Below are 26,889 nucleotides of genomic sequence, written 5' to 3' on the forward strand. Positions count from 1 at the left end.
GCTCTGGGAAACCATGTCAAAACCCTTCCTAAGGCCCACGTACAAAACATCCCCTTCTTTCCCCTACCCATACAGGTTCGGCAATCCCTTCCTTGTCCTACAAGTACCTGGAAATGGCTGCAGCAGTATTTGGCCCATCCCCTTCCCAGGGACTGAGGTGATGTTGTCTGCCTTTTCCAAGGACCCCAGAACCTCTCTGATGGCTCTGACACCTTTGAGGGCACAATCCAGAAAGGGTGACGTGAGCAGACAGGAGCATTTGCAATGAGTCTGTCCGAGGCAGGTGAGATGAATCTCCCTGGGCCAGGGGGGTTTGTACCTGGAGTCACAGACAGAAAGGGCAGGGCCCTGTGAGGTGTCCATATCTGAGCTGGCCTCATGCACTCCTCCTACAGACAAGGGTGCTCAGAGGCACGAGTCCTTCCCTTGCACATGTGGAGGCAGTGCACTGCAGCAGGCATAATGACTCTCTGGCCTCCTGTTGCCACTGCCAGAGGCTGGGAGGCACCTCAGCCCTGCGGTGTATCGCCCTGCTCCACATCTGTCTGAGATGCCCCTTGGCATGAGGAATGGACCCAGGGACCTCGGTTCACAGAAGCACATCCCAATGCTGCATTCAGGTGGTTTTCCATGGGATGTTACTCTCAAAGTGAAGTGACCTCAAGGCACTGTCTGTCCCACAGGCCTTCATGGCACCTCTAGGAACAGCTGATGGCATTCAGGCTCCCTCTGGTTCATCTCCCCACATGCACGCTCTGTGCATGCTTAAGACTCCTCTGTGCAATGCAAACATGGACGTCTGACCTAGTCATTCGGTGTCCCTCCATAAAGAACCTCTCCGAGCTGGAGTGAGAGGCCAGTGCTGGGAATGGTGGTTGCAAGGGGCTGGTCTGTGGCCATTGCCCTGGGGCACCTTGCCCAGGGTGTCAGGCAAACACGGGCACAGACCAGACCCTGCTCTTCTGGTCCTACAAGTCTGTCCCTGGAGGCCTGGCTGTGCCAGAACACTGCGGTGTGCCCCAGCCCTGCACACTCACACGCTTCACTTGTTCACTGGTGTTTTCCTCACCAGGGCACTGTCTTGAGCTTGTTCTTGAGAGAATCTCTGGAAGAAGAACTAAGCCTTCATGCAATGCCCTGAGGACATCACCTTTCTTTGGAAATGCTGTTATGGAGGCCAGCTCTGTCACAGAAGTGCTCATTGCCTGTCCTTGCCTGTGGCCACAGGACCACCACAACAATAACAAAAAATACAGAAGACAGGCTGCACCTGCAATGAGTTACATTATAACAGCTATGAAGACAATGGGCAGTTTATTGCTCCAGGAACACATCCGGTTATAAAAGTTTCCACACTGCATCCTTGCGCTGCTGGTTCCTCATGCTGTAGATGAGGGGGTTCACTGCTGGAGGCACCACTGAGTACAGCACTGCCACCACCAGATCCAGCGATGGGGAGGAGATGGAGGGGGGCTTCAGGTAGGTAAATATGACAGTACTGACAAACAGGGAGACCACAGCCAGGTGAGGGAGGCACGTGGAAAAGGCTTTCTGGCGTCCCTGCTCAGAGGGGATCCTCAGCACGGCCCTGAAGATCTGCACATAGGACACCACAATGAAAACAAAACAGCACCAAAATGCAAAAGCACTAAACATGACAAGCCCAAATTCACTGAGGTAGGAGTGTGAGCAGGAGAGCTTGAGGATGTGGGGGATTTCACAGAAGAACTGGTCCACAGCATTGCCTTGGCAGAGGGGGAGTGAAAATGTATTGGCCGTGTACAGCACAGCATTGAGAAACCCAGTGCCCCAGGCAGCTGCTGCCATGTGGACATAAGCTCTGCTGCCCAGGAGGGTCCCGTAGTGCAGGGGTTTGCAGATGGCCACATACCGGTCATAGGACATGAGTGTGAGAAGAAAAAATTCTGCTGACATCTGTTGATATCTGCTCCACTGGGGACCTCCATGTGCTGCAGGGGCCAACCCATGTTGTTGGAGGACAATTTCCTAAGCCAGGTAATAGACAGCCGTACCAGAGGGGATGCAGTACTGGACCTGGTGGTCACCAATGTAAGTGAGCTCATTGGTGACATCTGGATCGGAGGCAGCCTCGGCTGCAGTGATCACGCAGTGGTTCACAGTCCGGAGACATAAGGGTCAGGTGAAGAGTATAGTCAGGACCCTGAACTTTAGGAAAGCAAACTTCCAGCTCTTCAAGGAGTTAATCAACAGGACCCCTGGGAAACGGCCCTCAGGGGCCTCAGGAGCAGAACAGAGCTGGCAGGTCTTCAAGGATGCTTTCCATAGAGCACAAGAGATCTCAGTCCCCGGGTGCAGGAAATCGGGCAAGGGAGGGAAGAGGCTGGCATGGCTGAGCCATGACCTGTGGGGTCAAACTAAAGGGCAAGAAGAGATTGCACAGGCAGTGGAAGAAGGGACTGGTGGCTTGGGAATAGTACAGGGATGCTGCCCGGTTGTGTAAGGATGGGATCTGGAAGGCCAAGGCTCGGCTGCAGCTGAACCTGGTGAGGGATACGAAGAATAACAAGGGCTTCTATAGGTACGTTAACCAGAAAAGGAAGGTTAAGGAAAGCGGACCCCCTCTGATGAGCAGAAGTGGCGAGCTGGTAGCAACAGCCGAGGTGAAGGCTGAGGTACTCAACAACTTCTTTGCCTCGGTCTTCACTGGCAACCTCTCTCCTCATACCTCCCGAGTCAATGGGCCATGCGATGGGGATCGGGAGGGCAGAAGTCCTCCCACTGTAAGAGAAGATCAGGTTCGTGACCACCTAAGGAACCTGAAGGTACATAAGTCTATGGGTCCTGATGAGATGCATCCCAGAGTCCTGAGGGAATTGGCTGATGTACTTGCTAAGCCACTCTCCATGATATTTGAAAAGTCATGGCAGTCGGGTGAAGTCCCTGGGGACTGGAAAAAGGGAAATATTGCAGCCGTTTTTAAAAAGGGTACAAAGGACCCTGGGAACTACTGAGCTGTCAGCCTCCCCTCTGTGCCTGGGAAGATCATGGAACAGAACCCCCTAGAAGCTATGCTAAGGCACATGGAGGACAGGGAGGTGATTCGGGACAGCCAGCACGGCTTCACCAAGGGCAAGTCCTGCCTGACCAACCTAGTAGCTTTCTGTGAAGGAGTGACTACATCAGTGGATGGGGGAAGAGCTACAGATGTCATCTATCTGGACTTCTTTAAGGCCTTTGACACGGTCCCCCACAATATCCTCCTCTCTAAATTGGAAGGTTATGGATTTGATGGGTGGACTGTTCAGTGGATAAGGAACTGGCTGGATGGTCGCATCCAGAGGGTAGTGGTCAATGGCTCGATGTCCAGATGGAGAACAGTGATGAGTGGTGTCCCTCAGGGGTCCATTCTGGGGCCAGTGCTGTTCAATATCTTCATCAATGACACAGACAGCGAGATGAAGTGCACCCTCATCAAGTTTGCAGTTGACGCCAACCTGAGTGGTGCAGTCGACACGCCTGAGGGACAGGATGCCATCCAGAGGGACCTGGACAAGCTGGAGAGATGGCCTGTGTGAACCTCATGAGGTTCAACAAGGCCAAGTGCAAGGTCCTGCACCTGGGTCAGGGCAATCCCTGGTATCAGTACAAGCTGGGGGATGAAGGGATTGAGAGCAGCCCTGCCGAGAAGGCCTTGGGGGTACCGACAGACTAAAAGCTGGATGTGAGCCAGCAATGTGCTCTCCCAGCCCAGAAAGCCCACTGTATCCCGGTCTACATCAAAAGAAGTGTGGCGAGCGGGGTGAGGGAGGGGATTCTGCCCCTCTGCTCTGCTCTGGGGAGACCCCACTGGAGCACTGCGTCCAGCTCTGGGGTCCTCCACACAGGAAGGACATGGACCTGTTGGAGTGGGGCCAGAGGAGGGCCACAAAAATGATCCGAGGGCTGGAACACCTCTATCATGAGGAAAGGCTGAAAGAGCTGGGGCTGTTCAGCCTGGAGAAGAGAAGGCTGTGGGGAGACCTTATTGCGGCCTTTCAGAACTTAAAGGGGGCTTAGAAGAAAGATGGGGACAGACTTTTTAGCAGGGCCTGTAGCGATAGGACAAGGGGTAATGGTTTTAAACTAAACGAGGGTAGAATCAGACTAGATATAAGGAAGAACTTTTTTACAATGTGGGTGGTGAAACACTGGCACAGGTTGCCCAGAGAGGTGGGAGATGCCCCATCCTTGGAAACATTCAAGGCCAGGCTGGATGGGGCTCTGAGCAACCTGATCTGGTTGTAGATGTCCCTGCCAATTGCAGGGGGGATGGACTAGATGACCTTCAAAGGTCCCTTCCATCCCAAAGCATTCTAGGATTCTGTGATTCTTCATAGCAGCCAGATGGGGCCATGCTTTGGATTTGTGACCAAAACAATGTTGATCACACAGGGATGTTTTAGCTATTGCTGAGCAGGGCCTGCACATTGTCAAGGCCTTTTCTGCCTCTCACACCACCCCACCAGCAAATAGGCTGGGGGTGCACAAGAAGCTGGGAGGGCACAGAGCTGGGACAGCTGACCCCAACTGACCAAAGGGATATTCCATACCATGTGATGTCATGTTCAGCAAAAAAAAGCTGGGGGAAAGAAGGAGGAAGGGGGAACATTCATGGTAACTTGGGAAGACAAATGCTTCCTAACCTAACCCTGAACTAACCCTTTTACCTTAAACCTTACCCTAACCATTACCGAAACTAGCCCTACCACTACTCCAATCATAAACCTCAACTCTAACTCTAGCCCTTACCTAACCCGAAACGAACATCAGCCACAGCCTGAAGTCTAACTCTAAACCAGGTGTAACCATAACTCTTACCCTAACCCTAACTCTAACTCAAACCTGAACCCAAACCCTGACTAACCTAACAGGTATCCTAAAGCATCTTGCAAGGCCAACAGCACCTGTGTAACGACATCTGTAATACCGTCTCAGGCAATGATTACTATGGTAACAGCATTAGAAAGAAAAGATAATTTGGGTAGATGGGATGGACAGGCGAGCATCCTGGTATCATCCTGTCAGTGCTGGTTCAAGGCCTGGCAGCATGAGCAGCTGCCCTCTGCTTCCTCATGAACTGGAGGCTGTAGGCACCATGGCTGTGGGCACCACTGTGTGTCACCCAAATCAGACTCAGGTCAGACGAACCATTTTCTATTTCTCATATACCATGGCCATTGTTTCTCTGTTGAGCTCTAATCAGAGCTTAGTTACATAGATAACCAGGCTTTGGGTGGGATATTTCTCCTGGAGTAGCTCTGCTGACCCCGGTCTCTCTCCATATTTACAATCCTACAGCTCTGACAGGAGGAAAGCACCCTGCAGTGCCTGGATTTGTCCAAGCCACAGCACTTCATAGCCTTCCTGACCATTGGGTCCTTTGGTCCTGGTGGGAGATGAGCCTCTTGTCTTAATCCTGACTTTGTTGGGTAACCCGAAAGGACAGACTGGAGGCTGTTGAGTCACATGTCGGGTTTCAGAGCAAGGAATCAGGGACTGCATTTACCTCACACAGTGGTGGGAGATCCTTTCCTCTGGAGGGGTTATTTGTGCTATTGGCTATAAAGACACCAAGTCTACCTAGGTCAGACTCAGTCAACCATTCTTGAGGCACTGGGGCCAAATTATTCTGTACAGAAACAGAGATCTGCAACGTAGTGCCATGACACGGTCCTTTTTTCCTTGCCATGCAGATGTCCCAAACCCAAGCTTCCTCTCCAAGCTCTTTCTGGATGTGAACCAGCATGCAGACACCACAAGCAGTCAGAGTTCAACCTCTCAGGGCCACCTCCGTCTTGAGGATAACACGGGCACTTGTCCTTTGAGCAGCTAAACCTCATGTCTCAGTTTTTCTCTTTCTAAAGACCGATAGTTATGCTGGAAGGTGCTTGTCAGGCTGGTGCCCGTGATTCTGACAGTCTTTCTAAAATAGTTCCTGGTGCCGTGGGTGTCCAGGGAGGAGCAGTGGCAGCACCAGCATCCCCGCCTTCTCTCCTGAGGCTGCTTCCTAACTGTCTTATAACCAGGTGAGAGTGACAGAGACGTGTCCAGAGAGCCATATCCAGGTGGTTTCGAGGGGAATGACGGAGAGAAAAAGAGGTCACCACTGCCTCCTGCAGCACCATGGACTGAGGAGGGTGTTCCTGCCTCTTGGCTCCTGGCAACGGTAAATCCCTTTTGGCATGCCCTGAAATGCTGAGATAGTGTGGCAGCACAGACACCGCCAGAAGCAGCTGCAGGCATCTGTGCAGCTTGGCTGGACACGGAAATGGGCTTCCTTCAGCTTTGAAAAGTGCCGCCCGTGAGATAGTCACCATCTAAGAAGTACTCTGGCAGTTTCCCATGACCAAAGCTAACCTGAACCGTGCTGTGCCCATGACCTTGTGAAGCACTGAGACATCGGAGAGTTAAAAAGAACAGGCTGTATGTTTGAGGGCATTTTGAAACAAGCAGGAAATGCTGGTACGTGGGTAACCTGCATGTAAATGGTTGCTTTGAGTGAAAGCCTTAATTTAAAATAAATGTGGGTATCAGAGAAGTATTTTATTTTTCTGTACATTTATACGAAAAAGTAGGTAGATTAGAAAACAATCATGGTGACTTTTCACTCATGCAAACCTTAATTTTATCTTGGAAATTTTGAATGGCACTTCTATGAGATGGAAAGAAACAGGAAAAAGGCTGGAATACCTTGGGAAAAGGATCTCACCATTAGGACCGTGTGTTTTTGTGAATTTGGATTTTTCTCTTGAGAAAACCACCCTGTGTTTTTCACTTGGCTAGTCTGAATGCTTTTATCACATGTTTTCTGACCGGCTGTTCTCATCTTTAGTACATCCGAGTTTAAGAAGACTCCTCAAAGGGAGGTAGTGATAGACATGGCCAGCATCCTCAGTCCTCTGCCTGGAAGAGGGTATTCTTTCCCCATGTCAAGCTGAGGTTCTAAAACATCGTTCAGCTGAGTCTCTTTGCAGAAAAAGCAACCAGCTCTTGCAGCGCTGCTTGCTTGTAGCTCCCATCCCTCAAGTGTGCCCAGCACGAAGTCTTTGTGCTCTGGGAAGGTGGGGAATGCAAAGGGAAGGCTCAGTTCCCCAGGCAGCAAGAGCATCGCTCTGCTTCTGCGAGGGCTTGCAGGGGAGTGGGAAGCACTGCAGGGCTGGGGTCAGAGCGAATGGGCCCTCGGCTGGATTTGTAAGCTGTCAGAAATCCAAGCGACAGAGCAGCAAGTTTAGGAATGCTGAATTATTCAGGCCTCATTCAGAAGTTATAAAAGCCTGACCTGCTCCGGAAAATTGGGTATCGTAAGGAGATCACCAAATTTTAATCACTTTCTTCTCTGCATAACTGAAAAGTGCATCAAGCAGTTTGATTGCTTGCATTAAAATGTCTTTTAGCACTCTGAAAACTTGAGATTTATGCATAAACTGCTGCTTATCCGTCTTGTTCAAATGTCCCCTGGATGCATCAGTGTCACTCGATTCGTTGGCAGATAGAAGCCTGTTGTACTTCTGATGGGATTCACCCTTCACCATGTAAAAAGTAATGATTCAGGTCTCAAATAGTCTCCAAGATGTTTGTGTGCAAACACGGCGCCAGGGGATGAGCTCTTACAGGTGAGGAGAGCTGGGATGAATCTCTCTCGTTGAGATCTAAGAATCAAGTCAGGCCTTGCCTCGCTTTCTTTTGATTGCCTCTCCTTGCCTGGCCTTGCCTTGCTTTGTCTTCCCCTTTTCATCCCTTTCCTCCTTTTCACCCTATTTCTTCTTCGTGTTCTTACATTCAATGCAGCTCTGACAAGATCTGGACAAGGAACGTAAGCAAGACTGTTCTTAAAAGGGTGAGTATTTATCCTTTTTCTTCCTTTTTTTCTCATCTCTCACCAGGTATTCTGTTTAAGAAAATCAACTCTGAAAAAGAAAGTCAAGTTTCTTTTACCCATATTAAAAAAACCCAGCCATTCAGGCTCAAGGATTCTGTTCTTTCCTCTTTTTAACCCTCCCCCTGCAGCAAGCGAACCATGTTAGATTTCCAGACATTCAGGCAGATCTTGGTCCAGCTCGCCTAATCCTGCAATCACATGTACGCTGATGTTCGTAGTCTTTCTCTAGGCTTGAAGTGTGTGGGATGGTGGACAGGCCATTAGCATCCTCTAAGAGCCTGATGTTTGGATTGCTCTGTCTAGGGAAAATGCCCCAAAGAAAAGGCTTGGAGAATCACACCGTTGGATCCGGATTCATTCTTCTGGGATTTTCTGACCACTCCGGCCTGCAGGGCCTGTGCTTCACAGCATTCCTGGCCATATACCTCATGATCCTCACAGGGAACAGCCTGATTGCACTCATCACAGTGGTGGACTCAAGCCTCCACAGCCCCATGTATTTCTTCCTGAGGAACTTGTCCACCCTGGAGATCTGCTACACATCAGTCACTCTGCCAAAAATGCTGGTGGGTTTCCTGCGGGCGGATGGCAGGATCTCCTTCCTGGGCTGTGCTGCCCAGCTGTATTGCCTGGTTTTGCTGGGCAGCATTGAATGCCTTCTCCTGGCTGCCATGGCCTACGACCGCTGCATAGCCATATGTGACCCCCTGCGCTACACCCTCGTCATGAGCAGGGGTCTCTGCATCAGACTGGTGGTGGGGTCCTGGGTGGCTGTCGTACCAGTGCAAGTAGGACAGACCTACCAGCTGTTCACTTTGCCCTTCTGTGCATCCCATGACCTCCATCACTTTTTCTGCGATGTCCCCCCACTGCTGGAACTGGCCTGTGCAGACACGTTCTGGAACCAAGTGATGCTGTACACCATCATCCTGCTCTTCGCAATCCTTCCCTTCTCCTTAATAGTTACTTCTTACATTCAAATTATTAGGGCGATTCTGAAAATGCCTTCAGGTCTGGGCAGACGCAAAGCCTATTCCACCTGCTCGTCACACCTTGGGGTGGTGATGCTCTTCTATGGCTCGGCCACAGTCGTCTACTTAAAGCGACGGTCAAGGGATTCGGTAGACACCGACAAATACCTTGCCCTGTTTTACACAGTTGTGACCCCCATGTTTAACCCTGTCATCTATAGCCTGAGGAATAAGGAAGTGAGAATTGCCTTGAGGAGACTCCTATGGACAAAGTGATGCTACCGAGGATGTAAAATAGTCCCAAGCAGTACCAAAAGTCCCACTGGGTTACGTGGTTGCCTGAACAAAGCATCCCGTATTTGCTCAGACAAAACCATGTGTCCAGCCTGGCTTTCATCCTCCTCAAGAAGGGGAGAGGTCTCCTGAGGCATTCCTGTTACGCCATGCCCCACCATGATATCTTTGTACTCCAGAGCACCTTCAGTGCCCCTCAAGAGCATGATGCCAATAGCTACTTCAAGCTGCGTCTGACCAACGTAACGTTCAAGGGAAAGAGTCAAAGCATGGTCAGTAGTCAGTAGGGCCCAGAGGGTGACACAACCGATGAAGAGATGACTGCCCTCAGGCTTGAGAAATCACTTGCTAGATGCCACGGACTATCTACAGTGTCCTGTGTGGAATCAGCTTAAAAAAGTTAAAAGACATGAAGGTCATCTTCCCCTGTCTATGATGTCTTGCACTGAGCTGTGTAATGCTTGACTAACTTGACATAAAGAATAAAAAGAAAACAAAATCACCAGGGGGCCAGTCCAACACTGGAACAGGGGCCCAGAGACCTCTGGAGTTTCTGTTTGTCGTGGTTTAACCCCAGCCAGCAGCTAAGCACCACACAGTCACTCGCTCACTACCCCCCTGGTGGGATGGGGGAGAGAATCAGAAGGGTAAAAGTAGAGAAAATCGTGGGTTGAGATAAAGGCAGTTTAACAGGTAAAGCAAAAACCGTGTGTGCAAGCAAAGCAAAGCAAGGAATTCATTCCCTCCTTCCCATGGGCAGGCAGGTGTTCAGCCATCTCCAGGAAAGCAGGGCTCCATCACGCGTAACGGTGACTTGGGAAGACAAGCACCATCGCTCCAAACACCCCCCTGTTCCTTTTCTTCATGCAGCTTTTTAAAATCATGAGCACAATTGGGAATGGCTGAAACTGTGGGGGATAAACGTGTTTCCTGAGACAGCATTTGATACGCAGACAATCCAAAAAGGTTGTGAAGGTGAATGGGCAGAAGAAACAGGAAAACTGCCCATCCCATGGAGCTCTGCAGAAAGAGGATGGAGCTGTACCCAGCAGGAGGTGATGATACCAGTGGGATGAGCACGTAGAAAAGGCTTTTGTGGGGAAGGCTTTGCAAAGGAATACCCTGACTTCACCCAGATGTAAAATAGAGACTGGGCAGTGTATTGAAGTGATCGTGAGAAGTGTCCTGGGGTAAAAGACCTTTGATGAGAGGAGGTTGGAGACATTTGGGTCGCAGAGATTTGATGATCTGAGTAGGTTGAGCTTTGGAAATGAGAAGAATAAAGCAGCTCTCAAGGCTGTTTAAGGAATGAGCGGTACTATCACTATAATAACAGGAACAGCACAGTGCTGTAAAGGAGTTCCTTCTTATTTGTCATTATGATTAATTAAAGCACTTTAATTTCATTCCAACATTCATTTTTACTTGACAAAATAGCCATAAGTGCTCAGTAGTTAGCTTCTGGCATGAAGTTCTTAGAACAGTGCTTTTTGTCTCACTGCTAGCTCTTCGTTATCATTTAAATATTACATTTAAATATTACACTTCTTAGACAGTATTGTCCTTAAATTATCCCTGCTTCCTATCTTTTCTCCCTGTTTTGTGGAGGAGGGGGTGAAAGAGGGCAGCTGTTTCTTCTTTAGCCAAAGGCGGCCAAGGGACAGATGCCAGATTTGTGCAAGGGCCAAAGGAAGCCAACATTTCCATGTGCTGGACACTGACGCAACACCGTTACCTGCATTTCTGGTTTCTGAAGTCCTAACTGGGCAGCAGAGAGCCTGGAAGCTCTGAGCTCCCTTCAGCTGCCCTGCATTTCAGCATGAAAAGTGAAACTAACCTGGTCAAAAAGATTCTTTTGAGTCTCTCCACAGCCTAAAGCACCGCATTTGCCAGGAGACTGGCCAGGACACCAAAGGAGGACTCACGCCTCTCTGCACACAAAGCTTAGGTGTTCCTGGGAATCTCAGGAGGCATGGCATACCCATTCTTGGGTTCAAGGAGCTGGTCAAATGCCTCATCTCCATTTCCGTAATGGTGGCAGACTTTGTACAGGGGTGCTGACATTTATGGAGCAACCTGCTCAGACCTCAGAGCTGGCCCTGCTTGGAACCAAAGGTAGAACTAGAGACCTCCTGAGTACAAGACCATTCCACCCTGAATTGTCCTATGACAATTGCAGACGACACCAAGTTGGGTGGAAGTGTTGATCTGCTGGAGGGTAGGAAGGCCCTACAGAGGGACCTGGACAGGCTGGGTCGATGGGCCGAGGCCAACTGTATGAGATTCAACAAGGCTCAGGGCAGGGTCCTGCACTTGTGTCACAACAGCCCCATGCAACGCTACAGGCTAGGGGAGGAGTGGCTGGAGAGCTGCCCAGAGGAAAAGGACCTGGGGGTGTTGGTTGACAGCCGCCTGAACATGAGCCAGCAGTGTGCCCAGGTGGCCAAGAGGGCCAATGGCATTCTGGCTTGTGTCAGGAATAGTGTGGCCAGCAGGACCAGGGAGGTGATAGTGCCTCTGTACTCGTCATTGGTGAGGCTGCACCTTGAATCCTGTATTCAGTTTTGGACCCCTCACTACAAGAAGGACATGGAGGTGCAAGAGCGTGTCCAATGTAGAGCAACAAAGCTGGTGAAGGGTCTAGAGCACAAGCCCTATGAGGAGCGGCTGAGGGAGCTGGGGCTGTTTAGTCTGGAGAAGAGGAGGCTGAGGGGAGACCTTATTGCTCTCTACAACTGCCTGAAAGGAGGTTGTAGTGAGGTGGGGGTTGGTCTCTTTGCCAAGTAACAAGGGATAGGACAAGAGGAAACGGGCTCAAGTTGTGCCAGGGGAGATGTAGATCTGATATTAGGAAAAATTTCTTCACGCAGAGAGTGGTCAAGCATTGGAACAGACTGTCCAGGGAAGTGGTGCAATCACGGCCCCTGGAAGTATTCAAAAAACGCGTGGATGTGGTGCTTAGGGACATGGTTTAGAGGTGGACCAGGCTCTTAGGTAAACAGGTTGGGCTCGGTGATCTCTGAGGTCCTTTTCAACCTTAACAATTCTATGATGCTATGATTCTAAGCTTTTAGGAAGGTGAAAGCAGTCTTGTAACTGTATTACTGGGCAGGATAATAATTGGCAATCGATAGATATTGAAATAAGGAAGTTTCTGGCCAGACATAAGGCAATGAGATATCTGCAGAGCATGGGGTGCTTTAGCCTATAAACTGAATGTAAAGAAATCCTCTGACTTGGGATCTCACTCAATGGAAGTATTCAGTATTTGTCATGACAAGGTCATGAGCACCTGATCCAGCTGGAGCTGTCTGAGAATGGGCTTGGCTGAGAGACCAGCTGTGGCAAGAGCTGTGGGATTTGGTGTGTAATGGCTGTCAGTAGGAAACTGCATCCCTTTTTATTAATAATGGCAGTGGACTTGGGTATGACTGAGCCCCAGAGGAGGACAGGCGTGACCATGCAGCAAAGGTCCTTCCTCAGAGCTGGGGTGTATGGCCAGAGATGGAAATGGCCAGTGGGTGGGACTGGTCGGGGACAATTTCCTGCAGCAGCTTCCCTGGGGTGTTCAGGGCACATGGCACAGACCAGGCCCGTCTCTTCTGCACCTTGGATGCCTTGCTTCCTTTCACCATGACACCTGGCTCTGCACTGGGAGTGCTGGCTGCCCCTACCCTGCAAACTCACACACCTTAGCTCTGCACTGGCGTTTTTCTCTCCCGGGCTCTTTCCAGCCCAGCCCAGACCCTCCCCACCTCTCCCCACCTCCCCTGCCCTCTCCCCAGCCCAGCCCAGCAGAGCAGCCCAGCCTGGGCTGGCTCCATGGCACTTCCCAGTGCAGGCTGCTGCAGAGCTCTGGGCACTCACCCCACAGCCCCAGCCCCTCTGAAGGCCACAGCAGCTGCTGGGGGGAAGACAGCAGGGTTCAGGCTCCCCATCAGCCCCACGGCTAGTGCTGGCCACATGGGCATGAGGAAGCAGAGGCTAGGCACTCTCAGGCTAGTCCCCACTGAGTCCCATGGCACTGCAGAGTCCTTCTTAGTGGATATATCAATTTAGTGCTTTACTTTTGGGGAACTTCACATTTGAGGGTATTCCACCTTCTGAGTCTCCATTCATTCCAACCCCAGGGCACGTGGGGATTCCCCATCCTCTCCTGACCCTTACAAATTAATTTTCAAAGAGTCTGGTACGTGTTATCACTCCTGTCAAACAGGAAGCAACCTGAGGAAATAATGGCGAGCTCATGGGCCATCTCCACTGCCACTGGACACCAAGAAGAGAGCCTTTAAAAGCAGAGCTTTTCATCCAGTGGAACCCAGCGTTACCCTGAGCTTAACTCCAAAACCATTGAGAGCAAAAGGAGAACAGAAACTTTAAAAGACCAAGTCCTTGGGCATTTTCAAAGAAGCAACTTTGGAGGAAGAAGCAAGGAACTGTACCCAGGAGATCCCCATTTATTGAAGAGCTGCAAACTGACAGGCCACACGTGACACCATGTTGTGCAACGGTCAGACACAACAGGATCAAATGTCCACAGGAATATGAACCCAGCAAATTATCTCTAAGTAGAATTATCACAAAAGAAAAAGCAGACTTGTGGACTAGGACAAACTCTGGGAAATGTGCAGACGAAGGGAGGCAGGTTATTGTCAGAGAAATACAGCACCCATTGGATCAGTTTCCGTAAGGCATCCTTGAGGTCCTGGTTCCTCAAGCTGTAGATGAGGGGGTTCACTGCTGGAGGTACCACCGAGTACAGCACTGCCACCACCAGATCCAAGGATGGGGAGGAGATGGAGGGGGTCTTCAGGTATGCAAACATGCCAGTGCTGACAAACAGGGAGACCACGGCCAGGTGAGGGAGGCACATGGAAAAGGCTTTGTGGCGTCCCTGCTCAGAGGGCATCCTCAGCACGGCCCTGAAGATCTGCACATAGGACACCACAATGAAAACAAAACAGCACCAAAATGCAAAAGCACTAAACATGACAAGCCCAAATTCACTGAGGTAGGCGTGTGAGCAAGAGAGCTTGAGGATGTGGGGGATTTCACAGAACTGCTCCACAGCATTGCCTTGGCAGAGGGGTAGTGAAAATGTATTGGCAGTGTGCAGCACAGCATTGAGAAACCCAGTGCCCCAGGCAGCTGCTGCCATGTGGACACAAGCTCTGCTGCCCAGGAGGGTCCCGTAGTGCAGGGGTTTGCAGATGGCCACATACCGGTCATAGGATATGAGTGTGAGAATAAAAAATTCTGCTGACATGAAAAACAAAAAGGAAAAAAACCTGGGCAGAACAACCTGAGTAGGAAATGGCCCTGGTGTCCCAGAGGGAACTGGCCGTGGCTTTGGGGAGAGTGGTAGAGATGAAGCCAAGGTCGAGGATGGAGAGATTAAGGAGGAAGAAGTACATGAGGCTGTGGAGGTGGTGGTTGCAGGCTATGACTGTGACGATGAGGCCGTTGCCCAGGAGGGCAGCCAGGTGGATGCCCAGGAAGAGCCAGAAGTGCAAGAGCTGCAGCTCCCGTGTGCCTGCGAATGCCAGGAGGAGAAACTGGGTGATGGAGCTGCTGTTGGACATTTGCTCCCTCTGGGTATGAGGACCTGTCCAAGGACGAGAGAGTTCTCTGAGGAAGAAAACATGCCATTACTCATAGAAAAGTCCCTCCCTGAGCTGAATGAGGAATGAGTCAGCTCAGTCTCCACTACTACCAAGGGAATGCCATGAGTCGTCACAGCTTAAAATGCAGCTTGGGCACCGAGTTTCCATGAAGATACCCCTAGGGGAAGGACCTCCACAGTCAGCGTCAGAACAAAAGCTGACCCACATCCCCACCCCAACCCCAGAGAGCAAGAGTACCACGGACAGGTGGAGAAACAAGGAAGAACACTCTTCTGTGTTCTGGAGCAATGCTCCAGAAAAAAATGAAGCGAGGACAGAAAGACATATGGGCATGCTGTGAAGCCTCCTTACCCAGCTGTGCTCACTGCCGCTCAGATGATAACACTGTAGGGCAAGTGCTTTTAGCATCTTCTTTGTGTACCACATTCCAAGAAGCCTTCAGCTGGAGGTCCAGCTGCTGAGGTGATGACTCATGACCTGGACCCATGGCTTTGGGGGCAGAGGCTCTGATGGGTAGGAGAGGAGATCAAGGGTTGCGTTGGGAACTGTGCCTGCACTGCAGGGGATGGCAGGGAGATGCCTGAATCCCCACTCCCACAGCATTTCTGGCAGCAGCTCCCTCTTGCTCCCTGCCCATGTCTCTGAGGCCTAGAGCTGTGCCTTCTGGCAGCAGTTTCTCTGTCCCCACGTCTCCTCCCTCTCCATGCTCCCAGAGCCCATCCCACCTGCTGTGTGCTCAGCTCTGCCCTGCAGGCACCTCCTGGCAGCAGGGCACTGCCCAGGGGCATCTCTGTGTGTGCAGGGGCTAAGGAGCAGCTCAGACAAGTCCTAGCGAGAACTGGGGTCTCATTGCCTACTCCAGAGCAGAGAAATAAATTCCCATCTCCCACTGCCCACCCAGCCAAGCAAGAGTGGAAAAACTCAAAGCACAGAATCCTTCCCTTTCAGGTAAATACTGCTCCAACATCCTTCAGCAGGACCCTCTGCAAATGTCCTCAGGGTGATCTGGAGCTGCGAGCAGCCCTCATGCATGCAGGTCCCTCTCAACAGCGGAAGCACCCTGCCCTGCCCTGCCAGGGCTCACTCCTTCTACCCACAGCTTCTCCCCATAGCGCTGTTGGGAGCTCCCCGGGCAGGCTGAGTGCTGACCCTGGCAGGCGGCAGAGTCCCTGCCCCAGCACACAGCCCCCTGCGGTGCAGGGACCCTGCTCGGAAGGACAGCCCTGGGCACCCCTGGCTGCACACCCACCTTCACACCCTGCAGCCATCCCTGGGAGAAGGCAGCCATCACAGCCAGTCCTCTGAGGGTGCAGTGGGGAATCCTTGTTCTGGAGCATGTCCTCCTCCTCTACACTAGAGAAACTCTGAGGGTCCTCCTGACACATTCCATAAGCTGTGGCATGTGCCAGCTTTAGGAGGTCTTTCCAGGAACCGGAGCGGTGCTGCCTTACACCCAGAGACTTACTGTATTTAGGGCTGTGAAGATTTCTCCCACAAAGAGCTCTCAGCTCTCCTTACCCTCCAGATTGCCGTCTCTCTCTTCCCCACTCCTCTCCCCTTGGTGCCTGCAGGCAGCGCCCTCAGCCCTGCTGTGCTGTGCACAGGAGCTGCTCCTGGGCAGAGCTGTCTCTCTGCAGTGCTGCCCACTTGCCATGAGCTGCCTCCATGCCAGGAGCCCAGCGCAGCTCAGCAGCAGAGGCCCAGCCCAAGGCACCACTTTCTCTGCCGCCTCCGGACTCCTTTGAGATGTCCCTGGGGCTCCAAGGGCTGACTGCTCCTGCAAGACAGCTTGGTCCTTCCAGGGGAATGTGTTTTGAAGTCAACTCAAGTAATCATGGACAATCCCTCACTAAACCGTGGAGAGAGACTGATTCCAGCAGCATGGTTTGTCCTACCAGAGTGCGGCTGACTGCAAGAGGTGTAAATGTTCCCCTCTGGACACTCCCATTCCTGTACCATAGCAAAAAGAGACACAGGCAGGGAAAGGGAGGGGTTGGCTTCCCCTGTGCCAGGCAGGGATTCAGCCGAGGCAACACAGGCATCTCATCCCAAGCTGGAAACCCTTGGGCTGAAGTGGCATCCAGCTCCCCCCATGCACCCCACACGCCAAAGGGAATCCTCTGGTTTAGTTCAGGAGGGCATAAAAGAGTGGCCTGCCTGTGAGCTCCTGCTCTGAGCCCCTTGGCTTCATTCAGTGGGGACTCAGGCGCTCACACTCAGACACTTGGTGATGACTGAGGTGCCAGGGGTGGTCCAAGACGTGGGCAAGTGTTTGCAAGCTCTGATGGAAAATCTCTGAGAACACCCACATTCTTCTGAGCATCAGCTGAGGGCCCGAGGGGGAACGGGGATATCCTTTGCCACCCACACTGACACCAGCCACCTCCGTGCCTTTGTCAAGTATCTCCCTGGAGCATGCAGAGCTATTGAGGTAACCAAATGGAGGACTGCCCCAGACAGAGACCCAGGTCTCTTCTATCCACTGTACTCCCTGGAGCTCCAGTCACCGCGAAGCTAAGTCGCATCCACATCCCTGCACTGAATACATCAGGGCTCTCATTTTAATGGCATGAAAAAAAGGCTCGAGTGCCATGCCCGGTGCCTGGGGTGCCAAACACAACTGCACTCAGCAGGCAAACACAGCACAGGACCTCCAGAAAAGCTGTGCCCTCTTGGAGCTGCTGTGGGGCAGACAGCCCAGGGCCCCCCAGGTGGGTCTGGTGCCTGTGTGCCATCTGAACACCAGCACCACAGCACAGATGCAAGGTCTGTCCCGTCCACACCCAGGGGCACTGCAGGACTGGGAGGCAGATCACACCAGGATGCCCTCCCCTCTCCCTGTGCTCTCAGCCCTTGGCTATTCTCTCTCTCAATCTCTGAGATTCACCTGCCTGATGCTACGAAGAGGGAAGATGACAACAATGTTCACAGAGTGGCTGGATCAAAGTCTGTTACCCCCAGAGACTTTCTCTGAAGCTCCCTGTCCTCCCTGCAGTTTGTCCTGCAAGCCCCACAGCTCTGCAGAGTTCATGCAGAAACACCAAAGCCCTGTCTGGGCCAGGTGTCATTGCCCAGCCCTGCTCCTCTGCCCTTGGAGACATCAGGGTTTGCTCTCTTTGTGGGCACCTCATCTCCTCCTTACCTTGCCATCTATCAAACACTCCAGCGCGTCTGTGCCCTGAAGCAAAGCCTTTCCATACGTTGGGTCTTGGGCCCTTGCTCCCATGTTTTCCTGGGACAAGTCGGTGCCACAGCCCAAATGTGCACAGGCAGGAGGAACAGGGGAACAGATAGGAGAAACTGGACCCTCACAGCCCTGTGAGTTTTGTGGATTAAATTAGATGTGGTGGGACAGCTTGCTCACCTGGGGTGCTGCAACGGAGGGAGACAGGCTCTGCCAGAAAGAGTAGCAGGGCAGATGAGGAGGGGAGGATGCCTCCTTTGCGAAGGAGCAGGTCAGATGTAAAGAGCTCCCCTAAGGGAAGGACAATGGGTAGGATTAGCTTTGTCACTGAGGATTAAAAGAGCCAGCAAGGGTGTGTGGTGGGTTGACCTTGGCTGTCTGCCGGGTGCCCACCAAGCTGCTCTGTCCCTCCTCCTCCTCACCAGGACAAGGCAGAAAATATGACAAAACGCTCATGAGTCGAGATAAGGACAAGGAGATCACTCCCTAGTTACTGTCATGGGCAAAATAGACTCAACGCGGAGAACTGAAATGAATTGATTGCCAATTAAACAGAACAGGATAATGAGAACTAAGAACAAATCTCAAACCCCCTACCCCCACCCCTCCCTTCTTCCCAGGCTCAGCCTCACTCCTGACTTCTTTCCCTCCTTCCCCCAAGCAGCACAGGGGGATGGTGAATGCAGGCTGCAATCAGCTGATAATGCTTTGTCTCTGCTGCTCCTTCCTCCTCACGTTCTTCCCCTGCTCCAGGGTGGGGTCCCTCCTGCGGGATCCAGTCCTTCATGAACCTCTCCGGCATGGGTCCCTCCCATGAGCTGCAGTTCTTCACAAACTACTCCAGCATGGGTCCTTTCCCCAGGGTGCAGTCCTTCAGGAACAGACTTGCTCCAGCATGGGTCCCCCACGGGGTCACAGGTCTTGCCAGAAAACCTGCTTCTGTGTGGGTTCCTCTCCACAGGCCGCAGTTCCTCCCAGGAGCCTGCTCCAGCACGGGCAGTCCATGAGGTTAAACCTCCCTTCAGGGCACTTCCACCTGCTCCAGTGTGGGGTCTTCCATGGGTTGCAGTGTTGATATCTGCTCCACTGGGGACCTCCATGTGCTGCAGGGGCCAACCCATGTTGTTGGAGGACAATTTCCTAAGCCAGGTAATAGACAGCCGTACCAGAGGGGATGCAGTACTGGACCTGGTGGTCACCAATGTAAGTGAGCTCATTGGTGACATCTGGATTGGAGGCAGCCTCGGCTGCAGTGATCACGCAGTGGTTCACAGTCCGGAGACATAAGGGTCAGGTGAAGCGTATAGTCAGGACCCTGAACTTTAGGAAAGCAAACTTCCAGCTCTTCAAGGAGTTAATCAACAGGACCCCTGGGAAACGGCCCTCAGGGGCCTCAGGAGCAGAACAGAGCTGGCAGGTCTTCAAGGATGCTTTCCATAGAGCACAAGAGATCTCAGTCCCCGGGTGCAGGAAATCGGGCAAGGGAGGGAAGAGGCTGGCATGGCTGAGCCATGACCTGTGGGGTCAAACTAAAGGGCAAGAAGAGATTGCACAGGCAGTGGAAGAAGGGACTGGTGGCTTGGGAATAGTACAGGGATGCTGCCCGGTTGTGTAAGGATGGGATCTGGAAGGCCAAGGCTCGGCTGGAGCTGAACCTGGTGAGGGATACGAAGAATAACAAGGGCTTCTATAGGTACGTTAACCAGAAAAGGAAGGTTAAGGAAAGCGGACCCCCTCTGATGAGCAGAAGTGGCGAGCTGGTAGCAACAGCCGAGGTGAAGGCTGAGGTACTCAACAACTTCTTTGCCTCGGTCTTCACTGGCAACCTCTCTCCTCACACCTCCCGAGTCAATGGGCCATGTGATGGGGATTGGGGGGTCAGAGGTCCTCCCACTGTAAGAGAAGATCAGGTTCGTGACCACCTAAGGAACCTGAAGGTACATAAGTCTATGGGTCCTGATGAGATGCATCCCAGAGTCCTGAGGAAACTGGCTGATGTACTTGCTAAGCCACTCTCCATGATATTTGAAAAGTCATGGCAGTTGGGTGAAGTCCCTGGGGACTGGAAAAAGGGAAATATTGCAGCCGTTTTTAAAAAGGGTACAAAGGACCCTGGGAACTACCGACCTGTCAGCCTCCCCTCTGTGCCTGGGAAGATCACGGAACAGAACCCCCTAGAAGCTATGCTAAGGCACATGGAGGACAGGGAGGTGATTCGGGACAGCCAGCACGGCTTCACCAAGGGCAAGTCCTGCCTGACCAACCTAGTAGCTTTCTGTGAAGGAGTGACTACATCAGTGGATGGGGGAAGAGCTACAGATGTCATCTATCTGGACTTCTGTAAGGCCTTTGACATGGTCCCCCACAATATCCTCCTCTCTAAATTGGAAGGATATGGATTTGATGGGTGGACTGTTCAGTGGATAAGGAATTGGCTGGATGGTCACATCCAGAGGGTAGTGGTCAATGGCTCGATGTCCAGATGGAGAACAGTGATGAGTGGTGTCCCTCAGGGGTCCGTTCTGGGGCCAGTGCTGTTCAATGTCTTCATCAATGACTCGATCAGCGAGATCGAGTGCACCCTCAGCAAGTTTGCAGATGACACCAAGCTGAGTGGTTCAGTTGACACGCCTGAGGGACAGGATGCCATCCAGAGGGACCTGGACAAACTGGAGAGGTGGGCTTGTGGGAACCTCATGAGGTTCAACAAGGCCAAGTGCAAAGTCCTGCACCTGGGTCGGGGCAATCCCTGGTATCAGTACAGGCTGGGGGATGAAGGGATTGAGAGCAGCCCTGCCGAGAAGGCCTTGGGGGTACCGACAGACTAAAAGCCAGATGTGAGCCAGCAATGTGCTCTCCCAGCCCAGAAAGCCCACTGTAGCCCGGGCTGCATCAAAAGATATGTGTCCAGCAGGGCGAGGGAGGTGATTCTGCCCCTCTGCTCTGCTCTGGGGAGACCCCACTGGAGCACTGCGTCCAGCTCTGGGGTCCTCCACACAGGAAGGACATGGACCTGTTGGAGTGGGGCCAGAGGAGGGCCACAAAAATGATCCGAGGGCTGGAACACCTCTATCATGAGGAAAGGCTGAAAGAGCTGGGGCTGTTCAGCCTGGAGAAGAGAAGGCTGTGGGGAGACCTTATTGCGGCCTTTCAGAACTTAAAGGGGGCTTAGAAGAAAGATGGGGACAGACTTTTTAGCAGGGCCTGTAGCGATAGGACAAGGGGTAATGGTTTTAAACTAAACGAGGGTAGAATCAGACTAGATATAAGGAAGAACTTTTTTACAATGTGGGTGGTGAAACACTGGAAGGTGTTGCCCAGAGAGGTGGGAGATGCCCCATCCTTGGAAACATTCAAGGCCAGGCTGGATGGGGCTCTGAGCAACCTGATCTGGTTGTAGATGTCCCTGCCAATTGCAGGGGGGATGGACTAGATGACCTTCAAAGGTCCCTTCCATCCCAAAGCATTCTAGGATTCTATGATTCTTCTGTTGGGGGCCCCGACCAGAACACAGTACTCCAGATGGGGTCTCATGAGATTGGAGTACAAGGGGAGAATCACCTCCCTCGCCCTGCTGGTCATGCTTCTTTTGATGCAGCCCAGGATGCGGTTGGCCTTGTGGGCTGCGAGAGCACATTGCTGGGTCATGTTGAGTTTCTGATTAACCAACACCCCCAAGTCCTTCTCCTCAGGGCTGCTCTCATTCCGTTCTCTGCACAGCCCGTGTTTGTGCTTGGGATTGCCCCGAACCATGTGCAGGACCTTTGCACTTGGCCTTGTTGAACTTCATGAGGTTCACACAGGCGCACCTCTCCAGCCTGTCAAGGTCCCTCTGGATGACATCCCTGCCCTCCAGCATGTCAACCGCACCAGAGAGATTGGTGTCATTGGCAAACTTGCTGAGGGTGCACTCAATCCCACTGTCCATGTGGCCGACAATGATGTGAAACAACACCAGCGCCAATGCTGACCCCTGAGAAATGCTACTCATCACTGGTCCTGTGCTGTCTCTGCAAGCCTGGGCATTTCATGGAGCTCTGTGGGCCTGGATTTAAACATTAACTTGAGTAGACACCAGGATCTCTGTAAGGCAATGTGGGGATGAACATGAGGCAACTGCCAGTAGAGTGAGTGGAGACCTGGTAAATACGGCTGATGGAGAAGAGAAAGAGAGAGCCTGAGCTCTCCCTGTGGCACATGGCTCCAGTGGTTCAGATGAATAACTCAAGGCTGCCCTGAACATAATGAGTGGGGGAAGGTTCACTTGCCCTCATTTGGGCATCAGCTGTCATTTCAGTTGGCCAAAGAAAATTCCCAGCAGCCTCTAAGAGGATTGCCCCAGATGCTGGCCTGTCTCTACGAACGGCTCCATTAGAGCTTGCAGTTGCCTGCACAGATCTTTGACCACTCCTGACACCTTCAATATCACCAGGGGCTGTGTCTGAACAGCCCAGTCCTGCCCTCCATCCCCATTAATCAGCATGGGAACTGCGACAAGGAGCTCCCATGCAGGTGCCTATTTTGTGCCCACCTGCACACCTGATGCAAGAGGAATCCCACCTCCTGTTGGTTTGTGTTGTGCATGGGAGGGAGCTAAGTCCCCTTCTAGCCCCAGGACTGCAAACCCACAAATGAGATGTGTCTATTGACTCATCTGCATCCCTTCCCTCAGCAGGGGTAATGCAGATCCCTCCTTGTCACTGTCTAGGTGTCCTGTCTCGTGATGGGACAAGGTAAGCTGATTCTCCTGCCCAAATCTTTTCCTGATAGGAGAAATGACAGTGCTGGGAATAATTGTATCTCCGCAGCTGAGGGAGGGAACATCAGTGATGAGTTCAGCCTGTTTCCCAGCAGGTTCCCCTGGAGCCCCAGGGACACCTGGAGGGAGCCCAGAGGGGCAGAGAAAGTGTTGCCTTGGGCTGGGCCTCTGCTGCTGAGCTGGGCCGGGCTCCTGGGATGGAGGGAGCTGATGGCAAGTGGGCAGCCCTGCAGAGAGACAGCTCTGCCCAGGAGCAGCTCCTCTGCAAAGGGCAGCAGGGTTGAGGGCGCTGCCTGCAGGCAGCGAGGGGAGAGGAGCGAGGCAGAGAGAGGTTAAAGGCATTTGGGAGTGGGAGGATGCTGAGAGCTCACCGGGAGAGAAATCTTCACAGACAGTAAGTCTGTGGCTGTGGGGCATTGCATCTGCAGATCCTGGTGGGATTTCCTAAAGCTGGTGTGTGGCACAGGCTGCGAGATATGTAAGTACCATTCTCAGAGATACTCTGGTGTAGAGGCGGAGGACGTGCTCCAGAGCAGGGACTCCCTGCTGCACCATCAGAGGGACAGAACAGGATGGCAGTCTTCTCCCAGGGATGGCTGCAGGGCTGTGAAGGTGGGTGTGCAGCCAGGGGTGCCCAGGGCTGTCCTTCCGAGCAGGGTCCCTGCACCCAAGGGGGCTGTGTGCTGGGGCAGGGACTCTGCCGCCTGCCAGGGTCAGCACTCAGCCTGTCTGAGGAATTCACCATGGTGCTGTGGGGCGAAACTGTGGGTGGAAGGAGCAGCCCCCAGCAAGGCAGGGTCCTTCTGCTGTTGAGAGAGTGCTGCATGGGTCAGGGCTGCTCACAGCTCCACATCACCCCCAGAATATTTCCAAGGGGATGTCTCAAGGAGAAGATCACGGCAGGGATTAGTAGAACGATAAGGAGATTTCCTGAGTTTGTCTTTTGAGTTTCCTATTCCAGGGGTGTAGGGAAGGGGAGAGAAAAAGATCAATGGAAAAGGAGCTCCAAAGTTTTAATAAGTCACTGAGACTCCTGAGCTGCAGCACTGGGTGATCAATAGGTCTGTCAGAAGCCACGTAACATGCCCTCAGCCACTGCTCTGCCTATGGACAGCACCAGCATCACCTCTGCTGGACCCATCAGGGTTCTTCTGACCTGCCCTTTTCCACCTGCAAACAGGAACACACACCCAGCCAGTGCCCTGCAAACAGGCAGGTTTCTGGAGGGCCAAGGTGAGTGCACAGAGGTTGGGATGGGGTCTGTGAGCGCTGACAGGGAAAAGACATGGGACAGGGAAAAGCCTCCCAGCAGGAAAATCTCCAGGCAGCAGGGATGTGATCAGGGAATGAGAGGAAACTAAAAGCAGAAATGCTGTGGGAGGGAGAATTCAGAAACCTCCATATAATCCCCCCTAATGCAGACCCCTTCCTCTGAGCAAGGCCCCTTGCCTCCTCTCCCACCCACCAAAGCCTCTGCCCTCAGGGCTGGGGGCTCCAAGCCATGAACCACCTCCTCTGCAGCCAGAACTCCAGCAGAGCCGTGGTGCAGCTCTGCAGCCACGGGCCCAGTTCCCTCTGCAGAGCACAGGGGCTGAGAGCAGCTGCCCGGCAATGGTGGTGTCTGGGAGGTGGCGTGCACAGCTGGGGAAGGGGAACGCTGTCTGAGTGCCCCAGTGCCTCTGCCTTGGCCTCTCTCAGCCAGATCCTCACTGTGTTTTGCCTTGTTTCTCCACTGGTCTGTGTTATTGTTACTTTGTTCTTGCTGCCAGGCACTCTAGGAATGAGAGTTTAAGCTGACTAGTCACAGGCGGATCTTGTGGGTCCTTTCATGCAGGTGTGTCCATGGGAACAAGTGTCCCAGCTTTCCTCTAACCTGTGGGGCTGTGTGCAATTCAGTCTCTGGGGCTGAAGAATAAGCTGGTTTTCCCTTAATCAGATGCCATCATTAGGACACTTGGCTATCTCCTTGAGGATTCCTTTCAAGCTGTGAGCTTCCCTCCAGGATGCAAAGCTGTCCTACAGAGCCTTTGTGTTATCTGAAAACCCCATGGAGAAGTGCACAGATGCATAGAGAACGTCCTTTTGGGTTTGTGAAATGAGCCCTGTGTGTGTTCTGGGCTAAAAGTGGGGACCTGAGACCTTGAGAAAGGGTGAGACATTTAGTGATCTGAGGTGGATCCCTCTGCTCACAGCAGTGCCTGGTGGCTTTTCAGGGTAACACAAGAGTGTGATCACCCTCCATCTCAGAAAGGTGAAAGCCCAGGGAAACTGGGAGCCAGACGGAGGGACAGTCCTCCTCCCCTCACTCCTTTTGCCTGACAGGACTCCCTCTGTTCTCCCTGAGTGCAGCACAAATGCTGAGGGTTTCTTATATACAAAAACACACCGCAGGGTGGGACGGGAGGAGGAGCTGTAAAAAACCCAAACCTCTCAAACTGCCTTCTGCCACCTCAGTTCCTTATCACTGGGAGTGCAGATGCTGACAGCCCCTTCTGCACTAGGAGCGGTTTCATGAGACAAGGTCAAACACCAGGACTGGCCCCTGCCCCGACTCTTCCCATGAACCCACTGCTGCAGAGCAGGGCTGACACCTAAGCAGCCAGTGGGAAGAGCCCCTGCTCCTCATGGCACATTCAGCCAGCACCAACCAGGGCTGCAGCCACAGAGCTGAAGGAAGGTCTCCTAGAAAAGGAAAAGGGTGTCTGTGTGTATGAGAAATGGCTTTGATTTTGCTCAGAGAAATCTCCCTAACTTGTCACTATCTTTTCCTTCTTGAACAGATCCCCATGCCCAGAGACAGCAGATGTCCAACAGCAGCTCCATCACCCAGTTCCTTCTCCTGGCATTTGCAGACACACGGGAGCTGCAGCTCTTGCACTTCTGGCTCTTCTTGGGTATCTACCTGGCTGCCCTCCTGGGCAACGGCCTCATCATCACTGCCATAGTCTGCAACCGCCACCTCCACACCCCCATGTACTTCTTCCTCCTCAACCTCTCCCTCCTCGACCTGGGCTCCATCTCCACCACTGTCCCCAAAGCCATGGCCAATTCCCTCTGGGACACCAGGGCCATCTCCTACGCAGGATGTGTTGCTCAGGTCTTCTTTGTATTCTTCTTGGTTGGTGCACAGTATTCTCTTCTTACCATCATGGCTTACGACCGCTACGTTGCCATCTGCAAACCCCTGCAGTATGGGACCCTCCTGGGCAGCAGAGCTTGTGTCCACATGGCAGCAGCTGCCTGGGGCAGTGGATTCCTCTATGCTGTGCTGCACACTGCCAATACATTTTCACTCCCCCTCTGCCACGGCAATGCCTTGGACCAGTTCTTCTGTGAAGTCCCCCAGATCCTCAAGCTCTCCTGCTCAGATGCCTACTATGGGGAAGCCGGGCTTCTTGTGGTCATTGTCTGTTTAGCACTTGGGTGTTTTGTTTTCATAGTGGTGTCCTACGTGCAGATCTTCAGGGCCGTGCTGAGGATCCCCTCTGAGCAGGGACGCCACAAAGCCTTTTCCACATGCCTCCCTCACCTGGCCGTGGTCTCCCTGTTTCTCAGCACTGGCACATTTGCCTACCTAAAGCCCCCCTCCATCTCCTCCCCATCGCTGGATCTGGTGGTGGCAGTTCTGTACTCGGTGGTGCCTCCCGCAGTGAACCCCCTCATCTACAGCATGAGGAACCAGCAGCTCAAGGATGCAGTTGTGAAGCTGATAACTGCATGTTTTTCTGAAGCAATAAACTGCCCATCATCTTCTGCATAGCAGGTATAATGTAACTCATTACAGGCCCAGCCTGTCTTCTGTATTTTGTTGTTGCTGGTGGTTTTTTGCCTTGTGATAATGTTGTCATCCCCTTCCTAATTCACTCGCTGCCTTTATTTTCTGACTGAGTGGCTGTGTAAATGAGGACCTGTGCTCCCTGTGTTTTTAAACAAAATAAAGTCCTTTCTGTGACTTCTTCTTTCCTGAGATCCTTCCTCCAAGGGCTTTTGGAGCTGCAGGGACAGTTCCTGTGTGCATGGGTGGAGGGGAAAAGAGTCCCGGCATGGCAGCACTGCCAGGGAGCACCATCACTTGGTCTTCCAGGGCTGTTCTCTTTCCACTTCCACACTCTCTTTCTGATCCCTTGCGTTGGTGTCAGCCCTGAGTGCTCTGGCAG

General features: G+C 52.5%; 2 protein-coding genes and 1 pseudogene across 3 annotated transcripts; 2 read left to right on the forward strand and 1 right to left on the reverse strand.

The window, feature by feature from the left end:
- Positions 1-8,208: 8,208 nt before the first annotated feature.
- LOC309603592 (olfactory receptor 10AG1-like) lies at positions 8,209-9,147 on the forward strand (the record flags this gene model as incomplete). The annotated part of the gene is made up of 1 exon (XM_082338397.1): positions 8,209-9,147. The coding sequence occupies one exon, from the start codon at positions 8,209-8,211 to the stop codon at positions 9,145-9,147; it is 939 nt and encodes a 312-aa protein (XP_082194523.1).
- Positions 9,148-13,364: 4,217 nt separating this feature from the next.
- LOC309603589 (olfactory receptor 14J1-like) lies at positions 13,365-14,579 on the reverse strand (annotated as a pseudogene). Its single transcript has 2 exons — positions 13,781-14,579; positions 13,365-13,370 (listed from the first exon to the last, which is right to left on the reverse strand). The product of its transcript is annotated as an olfactory receptor 14J1-like (transcript).
- Positions 14,580-25,535: 10,956 nt separating this feature from the next.
- Positions 25,536-26,492, forward strand: LOC309603591 (olfactory receptor 14C36-like; the record flags this gene model as incomplete). The annotated part of the gene is made up of 1 exon (XM_082338396.1): positions 25,536-26,492. The coding sequence occupies one exon, from the start codon at positions 25,536-25,538 to the stop codon at positions 26,490-26,492; it is 957 nt and encodes a 318-aa protein (XP_082194522.1).
- Positions 26,493-26,889: the final 397 nt, after the last annotated feature.

This window comes from Platalea leucorodia (genome assembly GCF_965183815.1).
Source record: "Platalea leucorodia genome assembly, contig: HAP1_HAP1_SCAFFOLD_139, whole genome shotgun sequence".
NCBI lineage: Eukaryota > Metazoa > Chordata > Aves > Pelecaniformes > Threskiornithidae > Platalea > Platalea leucorodia.